Source organism: Hylobates moloch, unplaced genomic scaffold (assembly GCF_009828535.3).
Source record: "Hylobates moloch isolate HMO894 unplaced genomic scaffold, HMol_V3 SCAFFOLD_5, whole genome shotgun sequence".
Classification (NCBI taxonomy): Eukaryota; Metazoa; Chordata; class Mammalia; order Primates; family Hylobatidae; genus Hylobates; species Hylobates moloch.
In genome coordinates, this window is record NW_026652280.1 from 32,371,709 (window position 1) to 32,385,544 (window position 13,836).

Here is a 13,836-nt window from a genome sequence, read left to right on the forward strand (position 1 = left end):
CCTCCCACCTGGGCCTCCTGAAGTGCTGGGATTACAGGCATGAACCACTGCACCCAGCCCATTTTCATACTCTTAAAACAAAAGAAAAAAATTGCCACACGTGCAACAAAAAAATTGTGATTTCAGGGGGTGGTGGTGAGTATAGCAAAATGGGCATTGGGAAAGGAAACAGTATTTCTTTTAGTGCCCTTATTTAAGGCCAGTTATGTAACCTTAATGTCTTAATTTTCTTTGGCATTTGGTTTCTTTAGTAAAAGAGGAAATTATATTGTCTCCATGTAATAAGCAGATAGGATTGATAGAAGAAAAAAATATCTCATGTCTTTTGAGATATTTGGTACATGGAAGATTAAAACTGGTATTACTAAATCATTTTATTATGCTGTCTTATAAAATATTTTATCACATGTATTCATCTATCTAGACAAATGTTGTTAATTCACATTCCTATAGATAGTAAACTATTCCTGGTAGCAAATTAAATAATTTGGGAAAAGCTTGAATTTCCCACCCCCACCCTCCTGCCCTTGTAGGTATCATATAATTCCTGAAATACATAAAGCTACTCCCAGGGTAACAACATGAAAATTGGTGAAATCGACATGATTTGTCCCTCCTGCTTCTTCCCCTTTTTGTGTGTCCCCTACCATTAGATGCCCAGGGTTTTCATGCTGACTCCAGTACCTATTACAGTGTGCAGCATCAAACAGCTGTTCATAAAGATTTGTTGAATGAATCACCACCCATGATGATCCTGACCCAGCTCTGATACTCTCATATAGCAGTCCTCTTCATTCTTTTCCAAATTTCCCTGGCTTGGTCCTGGTTTCCTCAAATGTTATTTTACACTAGGCAAATACTACTACCACAACTCCTAAAGGAAGGAATGCTAGCAAATTTTAGGGAACTTCCGTATTACTGCTCTGTCTGCACCTAACAGAGATGAGCTTTAACATCTGTAACTTGGGATTGAGACCCATCCCATATAGTTCATTAAGTGTCAGTTCCTCAACCAAAATGAATGGCTATAAGGTTTAACCTAGGGCCTTGGTAGGAATATTATAAGATGCAATTGAGTAATAAACATGAAATGTACATACAAGCCATAAAATGCTATGCCAATGTGAGTAATCAATTTAATGGTGTGGCCCTTCTCAAAGTAGTACCTACAATAGTGGAACTATTACAGGCGTGAACCACCGTGCCCATCTGGCTAGATATATTTTTGTGCAGGAAGGACCTATGTTTACATGGTACTATCTGCTTTAGAATTGAGGCTGCAGATTCAGTGTTACTTGAACAGAAATGTATCTAATTCCTTATTCAGCCTGATGTATTTGTCAAAGTACCTGGGGGAAAATGTCTTTAGAAAATTCTATCTGAAGATTATCAAGAAATTGCAAAGTATCACAATTACTGGCTTTCTGAATATTTTAGTTGGATGATCTTATTCATCAGTCAATATGGTTGCATGCTTTGCTTCCTGAAAACAGAATAGTTCACTCAAAATTATTTTATATTTAAAGTTTACAGAGCATATATTACAAAACAGGCTGTTTTTTTTCTTGAGATGACATAAAAGCCCACTCTATCTTGCAGTCATGGAGAATTCAAATCTATTAAAACAATCATATTTTGTAATGATTCCCAAAGACCCACAATGCATTTATCCTATGTTGTTAAAAAGTGTTTCTATTCAAAAAACTTATATTGAAAGCATCTTGGGTATCATTGCCATAGAAAGAAAACTTATGAATTTCTTCAGCTCCTGCGTTTTTAGATTCTCTGTTGACTGTCATTTCTGCACCATTGCTTCTTTTTCCCGTGTTAAATGTAAAGTTGTGATGACTACAGAGTCAAATGATTGACTCTCTTTGTGTCTTTATAAATGAATGTGTACTTATTGCAATGTGAGATTTAAAACGTGAGGAATTAGTTAACACTTATACATGGCTATAAGCTATCTTTTTAAAAAATAGCTCAAAATTTGGGTTTTTTAGTATTTAACATGGTTTGTGTTAAAGTCCCCCACCCCTGCCCTGGGTTTTCAAGTGCTTATGGCATTTGTATTACTAAGCCACGTTTAGTTATGCAAAACAAAGAAATATTTTCCTATCCCTATGAACCAAAACAAAAGTTTTTAAATTTAGCATGTTTATGAAAATGTAAATGTTTAGTGTAATAAAGGGTAAAGGATTTCTCATTCACAAATGAATTGTGATTCTAGGAGAAGTTTATTCAATTTTAAAAGCAAAACTCATCAGTCCTTAGGATGAAGAAGCTGACTGAAGATTTTTATTCAGTGAAAAAAAAGCTTTTTGATTAAAGTTTTTCCAAGGACTGGAATATAAAAACTTACAACATGAGCTGAGACTGTGATGATGCCTTGATAACCTTTTTTTATTACGAATTTGGCAATAATTTTATAAGCAAGTGCATCTGTGTATAAGCTAGTACTGTAGATTTGTTGAAGACATGCTTTTTTATTTTTTAGTCATAGTTCTTGGAGGACATTGTGATGCTGCAACATAGAGCACATGATAAATGGCTAGACCCAGATTCACATCCTTTGAATTGTCAGATCGCTACCACAAGGCGTGTTGATTGGGAAAATGTGCTAGTCTTTAAGTGCCCTCTGCTGTTTTTCCAGAATGCTGCAGTCACACGCAGCTAGGGGGAATCGGTCTCAAAGTTCTTCATTAAAAGCCTCAATTAAAATAATGTTCAATCAATAGATTAAGGACTAATGTCTTGTTCACGGTGGACTTGTAAAACAGCAGTTTATAACTTCCTGATGATGGGAGTGCAGTGCGTCGTCACAGGGAAAGGAGTGAGAGGTCGTTATCTTTGCTGGAGGAGTGCTTGTTCTTTGGCAAGGACACAGCTCTTCAGTAAGATGGTCTTTTCTTGGAGGTTCTCCAATATTCATTAGGATGGGAACTTCCCCAGATTTCTACTGTATAACCTACAGAGTTTGTAAAAATATGTCTTATATCTTTATTTTTTTTAAAAAGGTAGATAGAACCATTACTATTTTGCATTATATTTTTAGAAGAAGATCCCTGGGCCACTAGAAGATTTTGGTTCTGTATCTAAAGATGTATCAAAAGGAGATCCATGCAAGTCAGAAGACTTAATGCAAGCCTGAACTTCCGTGGAAGCTGCCTTAAAATTCTCTAGCAGTAGACAGACTTTGGCTACTGTGTGTCCATTTCCAATTATTGATCTACTGTTGTGCAACTTGACAGTGCAATCAGTTGTTCCTTAGTTATGTAGCCTTTTTCTTCTCATTTTTCTCTTTTTGAGATGTTGACTGACCTGAATGTGTGAGCTCAGGTTAACTCTCTTGGCACAAACTAGGAAGTCACTTTTTTTTTTTTTAACTCCAGTACTTTTGATCTACTATAACCAAGTAGGTAATTTAGAAGCTACATAATACTTTGAATTTTTTTCTCCATGCCAATCTCGGTAATTTCTAAGCTGGTCAAGATGAAAAGAAAGCTTTTGTAAGTCCTATTGTAGGAGATTTGCATGGAATAACTAACTAGTTTAAATTGAGCCTCTAAAATCCTGAGCTTCTGAGTTGGGGAGAATTTGCTGAAGCGTCTGCAAGTCCAATGTTGCATTTTATGGAATCTGAAGCACCATCAGTTGTAAGAGGCACCACTATTTGATGAATCATAAAGTAAAAGGTTTCAACTATAATTCTAAGATACCATCAATTATAATACATCTGATTTCAGAAATGTTAAAATGTGAGGGGATAAAGTGCATCCTGGAATTAGTGAAATAATGTTGTTTCCAGGAACAACTGGCCATGCTGCTATAATCTTTATTTACCATTCATGATTTAGGACTTAGAATGGAAAAATACATGATTCTCAGCTCACTACTTTTTGCTTTTTATCTTTGTTGTTTTTTGGCTTTTATTTCATTTTGTTTCAATGAAATAAATGAAAAAACCGACATTCTAGTGGGGATAATTCTTCACCCCAGTTTAAATTCCAATCTGGACCCTTGGGACTCAAATATGCTTATTTGGAAATGTCCTTTTTTTCTTGAGTCCTTTTTTTTCTTTTCTTTTCCTTCTCAACTTCCTACCTTAATGAAATGCTGTGTTCTTGCTTCTGAAAAAAAGAAAGAGGAAGCAGTTTTGACTTAGCTCTGAAAGTAGAATCCTTCAGGTGGGTTTCTTTGGATTAGCGTGAGTAGTTTACTCCTTTAAGGAGATGGCCCATGGTGATTTAACTTATCTCTCCTGGTGGCTGGTATAGAACAGACACTTGCTAAATCTTTGTGTTGTCTAATATTGATGTTGAGGACTCTTTTTAAATGTGAGAGTGGCACAAACACATTTTATTGGGAACTCCTTGTGCCCAAAAGTTTACATTGTTTGTTATCCTAAATAATAGAATTCCATTCCAGGCTCTGTCATGTCATGCATCTAGAGAAGTGATCCATATGCTTTGGCACATTGCAGCATACACCATAATGGAAAACCAATATTCAAAGGGGTCTCTGTTAATAGCAGGTATAGCATAACGTAGAGTGAAAAGAAGAGGTAACTGGAGTAGGTCCCTGTGTAACTGTCCTTGTCATAGTTATCTAGCTGATCTCAGCCTGCATCCTAAAATACGAGATTAGGACACTGAACTTTTAATGTTACTATATGAATCATTAATTTCAATGATGCTATCTATGCCCTTTATCAGATATATGCCTATCTGACATGTTTATGTTGTGGTTATATATCAAAATAGTGAGATGATTATTTTATTATTGTCCTTTTTTTCCTGTTAAAGAGACTGTTTGATTCAGCTGACTAATTATTAGAGTAAAATGGTCCAACTCTTTTTAGCCACTAGCATCATTGTAGATTTATAACTCTTTCTCATTAATAATAAAGGTTCACATGTGTGGACTGTGGATCATGAGAGGAAAACATACAGTATACTGGTAATGGAAAAATATATATAATTTTATATTATATGTATAATATATATAATTTTATATTATATATATATATAATTGCCTAATTGAATGAAAGTGATTTTATTTCCCTCACTGCTTTTACTTCACAGTCATATTTCACATTACATTCTAGAAGGGTGAATATTTATTCTTTACGTGTAGAATAGTCTTTAGAGCCCTGAGTTTAGCCTAGTAATGATGAAGGTCGGTATCATAAGGGTAGAGCACCTTAACGGGGGTTAGTGGAGAGGCAAATCTAAATAATACCTTGAGTCCAATTTCAACCATTGGAATTTTGTAATGAAAAGTAGCATACCAACTGTGATCAGCTTTTATTCAAAACCCCAGTATTCGAAAGTACTTTTCAAGTTTATCCAGGTAGAATTCTCAAGGTCATATTTTCCATTCATGCAGTTATTTCTGATGCTTCTTTGTGTGTTTAAGAGAGAGAAGGGGTCTTGCTCTGTCACCCAGGCTGGAGTGCAGCGGTGCAATCATGGCTCACTGCAGCCTTGACCTCCTGGGCTCAAGTGATCTTCCCACCTCAGCCTCCCAAGTAGCAGGTGTGTGCCACCACACTTGGCTAATTTTTAAATATTTTGTAGAGACAGAGCCTTCCTATGTTGCCCGAACTAGTCTTGAACTCCTGGGCTCAAGCAATCCTCCCACTTCAGCCTCCCAAAGTGCTGAGATTACAGGTGTGAGCCACCGCACCCGGCCTCTGATACATCTTATCAGTTATTGGGAATCTAATCAGAGTAATAGTTTGGGTTTAGTTAGTCTTATTTGTGATTTATAAGGATAGCATATGTTATAAAGAAATTACATCTGTTATAAAGAAAGCATTCTAATAAACTGAACAATTACATTAAACTAGTTTGTAAGCACGTTCTTGTTTTATGACCTTGAACATACATTAGAACATCATAACTCAGTTTTTGTACCTAAATAAATATGATACCATATTATGAAATGCAAATTTTTAAAAACTTTAAAAAGTGAAACATCACATGTTAACCTCAAGGACTAGCTGTAGCAGCAATCTAGTGTGATCACCTGTTCTGTCCTCACTGTACTTGTTAACAGGCCTTAAGGATGCTATGCCCCAGAAACCTCATACTGCTGAGCAGACGGAGACCTCTTTTTTTAGGGAGGATCTATTGGCATTCAAATTGTTAGGCATGATGAAGGGTCTCCATTACACATCTCTCTCCAAATCTAGCTTACCTGGATGGTGTTGCTTGTTTTTATCTTACAGATCCCCTATGCAGCAAGCTTGATCAGGAAAGAAAAGCTTGGCGCCCATCTCAGCAAAAGCTAAAAGGTAAGATTCCCAGAGGAAAGAGATTTTCTTAACTCTCTGTATTGTTGTGTGCTTGAATGTATTCTTTACTGATGTGTTTGAAATAGCCCAAGGGATTGGTAAAGTTGCATCCTGTGTTTGAGTCAATATACCAATAGACTTCATTATGTCCGGGGATGGGACTTCCTAAATGAATGGCCAAGTACTTCTTATAAATTCCATGGAAAATTCCTATAACTAAAAATTCTCTATTCAGTCTACAAAAGTGATCTTCTTTCTGTTTTAAGGTTTTCTGCTGTTTATGGTTCTGACACCCCAATTACTGCCCCAAGGAAACCAAAGTGTCAGCAGTCATCCTCAGGGTGTCTCATCTCTGTCTCTCCTTCGCTTCCAAAAAGCCTGCCTGAAATCTGACTTTCAGAGAGTTACTGCAGGTGGTAATATGAACAACTGAGGACAATACAGACCTTTCAGACTTTCTGCTCTAGGAATAGTAACTAATCTTTTCCCTAAACCAATAATAGTTTCTCTACAGCTGAAGCCAGGTTCAAGGTCATATCAGTTTAAAAAAAATTGAAAAGACAATTATTTTGGACTCTTAAGGAAAAGCAGACAGTGAAAATTCAATGGCTATATTCAGAACATACCTAAGCATTTGAAAAGAAAGTTTTTCAGCCCATGGAAGAAGACATATGTAATTATTAGAATTGTGGGAATTCAAAAACTAGGACATTGTTTCTGTAACAATATATTGGGATGACCTAACAACTAGGATTGCTAAATCAGGGAAAAAAACCACAGATGCCAAAGGTAGCATTTGTTAGTGCTCACGGCCAGCTAGGACCGCAGCCATTTATCAGTTTGATCCATTCCCATCAGAATGACTCTTCCCACTCCTCCCCTCTGGAACATATTTTCAACTCAATAGAATTTGTTGGCAAAAAGAACTTGCAGGCTCATGGTTCCTTTTGTTCCTTCACCTCTCTTCTGCCTATCACAAATTTCCTCTATCAGGTGCAAATGACAACTTTTCTTGCCATTATCTCTATTAGCGGTAGTCTTCAGTATTTGTCTTAAATAATAATAATTATGTTACATTTCATCAGGTGCTTAAAACCCTTTCCAAAACAGTCTTTCGTTCATGTGCTTTCCCTTAATTTTACACATGGGGAACTGAGGTTTACAGATAAGAGATGTGACATTTTATGTTCATGTTGCAAAGCCAAGAAGAGATTCTGGGGGCCCTGACTTTGGATCTAGTGCCTGCTTCTTCCTAATGCATGTACTTATTGTTCTTGGTGAGCAGATGATACTGCAATAGAGGTGCTCAGAGAGTAAGTCATTCTGTTTCCATCTCTATGGAGTTATTCACAAATGCGCCTGTGAGGTTGGCTCTGTTCTATATATTAAAGTATTTTTATTAAGTCTGAAGTTGACTTTAGGCAATTTCTTTCTCAGTATAGTAGACCAGGTTTGCACCAGCAGAGTGAAATGAAAATTTTAGAACATTTAGATTCCAGTGAATTTTAACTTAGAATATCAAGATAATTAAGGCAAGAATGGTCCAAATTAATTCTGATAAACTCCATATGTATAGTGGTTGAAAATGTCAAACTAATTTTCTTTCAAGAGAAAATACTAGGATGTTTTTAAAAATAACCTTCTTATTCAAAGTATATAAATCATAAAATCATACAAATCATGAAGTTTACAAATCAAAACTCAGTGAATTGCACTCACGCAGGGACACACAGAAACACACACATACACACACACAATGAAAACAAAAACAAAAAGGAAACTCAGTAAATGTTCACAATGAGCTCACTTAGCTTTCCAGCCCCTGATAACAACCTTGTGCTCCTGCCCAGCTTCTCCCACTCCCGACCCCCAACAATGGTAAATTTTGCCTGTTTTTGAACTTTATGTAAATGACGTTGCATAGAACATTCTCTTGTGTCTGGCTTGTTTTACTTAGCACTTGTGAGATTCATCCATTAGAATGGGGTTTTTGTTGTTTTGTTTTGAGACAGGTTCTCACTCTTCTGCCCAGACTGGAGTTGCAGTGATGCGATCACAGCTCGATACAGCCTTGACCGCCCTGGCTTAAGCCATCCTCCTATCTCAGCATTATAGGCGTGCATGCCACCATGCCCAGCAAATTTTTTTTATTTTGTAAAGACAAGGTCTGCCTATATTTTGCAGGCTGGTCTCAAGCTCCTGGGCTCAAGCAATCCTCCTGCTTTGGTCTCCCAAAGTGCTGAGATTACAGCCATGCCCAGTCTTAGAGTGTGGTTTGATTTATACTTAAGAGCTTCAATAAACTCTCTTTCTACTCCTTACACTTCCCCAACCTATCTTCCCTGTTTGTCAGACCTGAGCCCATTTTGCACCTACAAATTAAGACTCACTGCCCAGAAACTACACCTCTGATAGTGACCTAACATATGGCTAGGTGGGAAAAAGAAAAAAAAAGATTGATTTGTGTTTAGTAACTAATGCTTCCTCCATGCTGATTTTGTTTCCATCCTTGCAGACAACAGGGATTTCTCTAAGTAGACCCTGGTGCTTTCAGAAGATTAGTGGTTACTTAAATGCTTAGCTAAATCAGCCAAGCAGAGAATCATGACTGTATTGTTAGAGGCAGTCTCTGATTCTCAACATGCCAAGCCTGCAAGGAGTTACCCCAAGAGAGATTACAAAATAAAAATCATTACACCAAGGGAGAGAGACACATTCTGTCTTGCAGAGTGACCACAGGTTTCCAAATTAGGGACTGACGCATTAATGTCTTATGCAAGAGTGACCCTTAAGGTAGTATGCAGTGTTCTTGCCACCCAGTGGATTCCAATATGACTATTAAGAGGAGGAAGCTTTTCAAAACCACAGGCAATCCACTTAATAAGCTGAGCGAGTACTGCCACATATCACTGATCTGCACATTTTTTTTGTCCTACATTAGAACATAAGAAATTCCATGTTGAGTCAAAATAAAGATCCACCCAGGCCAAGATACTTTAAGAGCAAAATTGTTGTTCTTAACGATATCAACCTCAAAATTTAGGCATATACATTGAATACTCTTAGCTTTCCCTTGATAACGCCATAAAGATCCATTACCCGTGGATTTATCTACACCTTTCTTCAACCTAAGCATAGTCGCCACTGGGGCAATGAATTCTATTTGTTTAGCTACCAGATGTTAAAGTGTAGTTTATTTTATTTACCTTCAAACTACCTCCTAAAACAAGCCCTATTAGATTAGACATTGTACCGCTCTTCGTATTTGTCTCATTATAAGCTCATGAGTACAATGGAAAGGATTTGAAAAATACTTCAAAATGTTGCAGACATTATCCTTTCACCTGGGCCCATTTTTAACACCAGAATTATTCCTGATGGCCTTCCTTACATCTAGTTATTTCTGTGACGCACTTCCTGCACAGATAACCCAGTGAAATCTGTGTGAAATCTGTCCCCAAATAAAAATGGTATGGTGTAGGCCGGGCGCGGTGGCTCACGCTTGTAATCCCAGCACTTTGGGAGGCAGAGGCGGGCGGATCACGAGGTCAGGAGATCGAGACCACGGTGAAACCCCGTCTCTACTAAAAATACAAAAAAATTAGCCGGGCGTGGTGGCGGGCGCCTGTAGTCCCAGCTACTCGGAGAGGCTGAGGCAGGAGAATGGCGTGAACCCGGGAGGCGGAGCTTGCAGTGAGCCGAGATTGCGCCACTGCACTCCAGCCTGGGCGACAGAGCGAGACTCCATCTCAAAAAAAAAAAAAAAAAAAAAAGGTATGGTGTTAACACTAATTTAATTATTACTTTACATTCATTTTCTTCCAAACACATTTAAACATTTTGCAGTTATCATTGATGTCACTGGTTGAAACACCCACACCTTTCACAGACAAGAATTAAACTGTTTTACATAAGTAGGAAGCGAATCGGGGAAATGTCTCATTCATAGTCATACAGAAACTCATTGGCCAAACTGGAGATGATAATAATGATCATTTATTGAGCACTAACTATGCCAGATACTGGCTAAATACTTACTGTGTTATCCTTACAATGCTGTAAGGCAGATCCTATTATTACCTCCATTTCGTACTTAGAAACTGAGGCTCAGGGCAGTCACATAGCTCTCAAGTGACAGATACAGGATTCAATCCAGGTCTATTTGACCCTAAAGCCTTCTCCCTGTCTTCCTTGGGTCCTTAGCTGGTGGTGAGGGAGACTGGGTGTCAGATCTGATGTCATCTCTCTGTGTTATCTTGAGTAACATCATTTAACCTCTTTGAGTCTCACTCTTATCTATAAAATGTGGATGGCCAAACCTGATCAAAATCTCTACTAGCTCTAAAATTTTGGCTGTCACTTTTGTGTGCCAATTTTCTGCTATATTCTCTCCTTTTTCCCAGAAAGGGGCCATTTTCATGAAAGCCAGCCCAAGACCACATGTAACACCCAAGGGCATGACCCACCTATTTTTGCCTTATGTCTGTATTTTCTTAATCACTAATTGCTACATTGCATCTTTCTGAAGAGTCTGGAATATTACTTTTTGTTGGTATTTTAACTGTATCTACCTCTTTGGTAAACTCATTTTTGTTTCACTTCTGGAATAATTACTACGAAAGTAACAACAAGAGTCTTTAAAAAAAGGATATTGGATTTTAATGGAACATTCTGTGTCTTCCTTTTATATAGATCAAAGATAAAGAGGGGGAGTGGTACATTCATTTCTCTCATCTTTAGTCAGACATAAGAGGTTCTTTTAAGAATCTCCTTAGAGAACAATGGTGTGCCCCCACTGTTCTAAGGACTTTATGTCGATTATCTTATTTAATCTTTGGACCAACCCCCTGAGGTAAGTATTACTGCTTTCACCCCTCTACAGCTGAGAAGGCTAAAGAGACAAGAGATGAGTAAGTTGCCTGTGGTCTCACCGCTAGGAAGTGGCAGGATTCAAGCCAGGCTGGGGCTGGCTCTGCATTCCATACTTTGTCTGCTCTCTCTGGTTTGTCACCTAAAATCATGGCCTAATTCACATCTTGTATTATCAGTTATAAATATGCAGTTAATAACCAATCCAATCATTTTATTGATTTTGAATCACAAAACCTCCACGCATACTTCTGTGTTGCCCTGACACCCCACAACAAAAAAAATAAACGTAAGTTGGGCCATCCAATCAAAACCAACAGAGCACCAGAGCATGAAATTCTGTCTGCCCCTTTCACAGCAGGCTGCTTTTGTCTTTGCCCTACAACAAACCCCAGCTTCTAAACCCATCTAAATGGCTTTACTGTAGAAAGCACACAGCAAACCAGCACATTCTCATTTAGTATTTCTGGTTTGGCTCAATATCATCAGAGATATATAACCTAGGGTAGCAGACAAAATGTCTTCTGCTAAGGAGGGTATACTAAATATTACTTTAAATGTTTTAAAATTATCCAATTATATTGGGCTCAGCTTGTCATTCTATGCTTTTGTCTTATCCAAGGAGCACAGAACTACTTACTCTTGTTCTCTTGTAAGATACAGCCTGCCATGGAGCACTTCTGACCCGCGTTAAAGACTGCAGATCGAAAGGGCTTGGGAATTAAATACAAAATCAGGTTCAGGAGAACCTAAGGACAAGTGACCTCAAAACAGCATGGACAACCATGTAAAATAGACTGTAGCAGCCATTCATTAGTGGGGGGAGGGGGGAGCCAACCAGAGCAGTCAATGCTTGTCGCATCTTTTGGTGGAACCAAAGTTCGAGTCTTTGTGTTTTTAAAGGACAGCTGAACCCAGAGCATGGGAAGTGCTGTTAGCCAACTGGGATGGGAAATCAGCAGATGGCCCCAGGCAGTCTCAGTCCTGCACACACGGAGAAAGCAGCTCTACAAAACTGTCTTTTCTTTTTGAAGAAGTGATTCTTGGTGGAAGAAAACACAAGACCCATCCCAGGAGTAGGGATCGCGTTTCAATGGATGGGAAGGCACCAGCCGTACAAACCTGCTTTTCATAGCAAACTGGACAGACTTACACGTGGCCCCTTCCTCCCTGTACTTTGCCTGCTGTATGAATGAAGATTGTATTCCTCTGGAAATATTTTACAGTTTAATATTGAGTGTAATTAAGAATATAATCATGTTATCAAAAATGGTATTTAACTCTGTTGTAGTTTCTTTAACATTCATGTGGATAAAAAAGTCTATAATAAAAAAACTATGAAGTAGTAGTTGTGTTCATGTAGTTAAATGCACATTTGCTTGAGGACAACTAAGAGAAATTCGTACTTTTAAAATTTTTTTGGTATAAAAATATTTGAATAAATTATTTTTGAAAACAGAATTCCTTCAAAAATGATTATTAAAGGCTAGCCCAGCCTTTGGTCATTGTCAGCATCTGGACAACTCCTCCATTGTTTTAGGGTCTTTGTATAGGTAAAGGAATGTTCTAAATTCCTGCTAGGTCTTCTAGTAGTGTTGCTGATAGAGCCCATCGTAGGCCTTCCTACTTACTGTGATGTTAAATCCAAGTCCACAAGATCATATTATGCCCCAAATTCTGCTTTTCAGATGAGAGAGATAAATAGTGAACACTTTGCAGCCAAGATTTCTAAGGTAATGTGGGTTGCACAGAAGTCCACCATGGATGACCTCCCAAACTGAGGTTGCCAAAGCCCATCCTAACTGAAAAAACATCTCACCATTGGCATCCCTCAACAGATTTCAAAACAGCCTTCAGATGCATCGCCATGAGATTTAATACTTTTTCCCCACCAGCTTTATTACCACGAACTATCCCAAAAAGCTTCACAACTTACCCTTGAGATAAATATTACTTTAAATGTTTTAAAATTAAGCACTAACTCTGCCACTAACTATGCCACTAAGCACTAACACAGCTCTTATCTTGGCTGTGACAATAAGAAACCAAAAGAGGGATACTCATTTGTGATCTTCCTAGCCTATGAAGGATGAGAAGCCGCATTAGATAAGGAATGTAGACTAAGTCCCAGAGTCTGGAAACAGGTTCTTAGTGACCATTAGCAGAAACTAATATGAAGATGCTGCGACAAAAAATGTTCTCTTTGAGCTGTTCTTCCAGGAGGGGCCTGGGTGCAGGTATGAGTCTCACACAGTCCTTTGGACATGATACATGTTTCTAAAACTGGTAATTGTACCTAGGTGTATAATTTGAGCAGTCAGGTAAGTGGAGAATTTTCTCCGATATAAGCATGAAATTTCACATAGGGATGGAAGCCCTGTGGCTCTTAGCTTTGTACTTTAAGCCAAGGTTATCAGAGGTGGCAGAAAATCATCTGGGAGGTCACAAACCTGGCTTCATGACTAGCCACCAGGGGACAGCAGAGGTCATTTTCTATAGAATCCAATGCAAACTAGGACCAGATAGCTTCTCAGAGCAAGAGCAGCTTGGCCCAGGAGTTTGGAGGGAGAATAACAGATTTACAGATAAATTTAAGGTCTTTGTCCTGCAGCTGCATCAACTGGCAGTGTAAACCAGCCTGAAATGTCATTCTTTCCTTTCCAGTTGCAACT

The 13,836-nt window shown here is 38.2% G+C and overlaps 1 protein-coding gene across 1 annotated transcript in view; it reads left to right on the plus strand.

Moving 5' to 3' along the window:
- The window catches only part of SKOR2 (SKI family transcriptional corepressor 2), a 46,196-nt gene extending 33,687 nt beyond the window's left edge, over positions 1–12,509 (plus strand). Inside the window, exons 8-9 of the mRNA XM_032151709.1 lie at positions 6,230–6,295; positions 11,787–12,509. Coding sequence (XP_032007600.1) covers positions 6,230–6,292 — 63 coding nt within the window. The 3' untranslated portion in view covers positions 6,293–6,295; positions 11,787–12,509. The remainder of the gene's footprint in view (positions 1–6,229; positions 6,296–11,786) is intronic.
- The last annotated feature ends 1,327 nt before the right edge of the window (positions 12,510–13,836 follow it).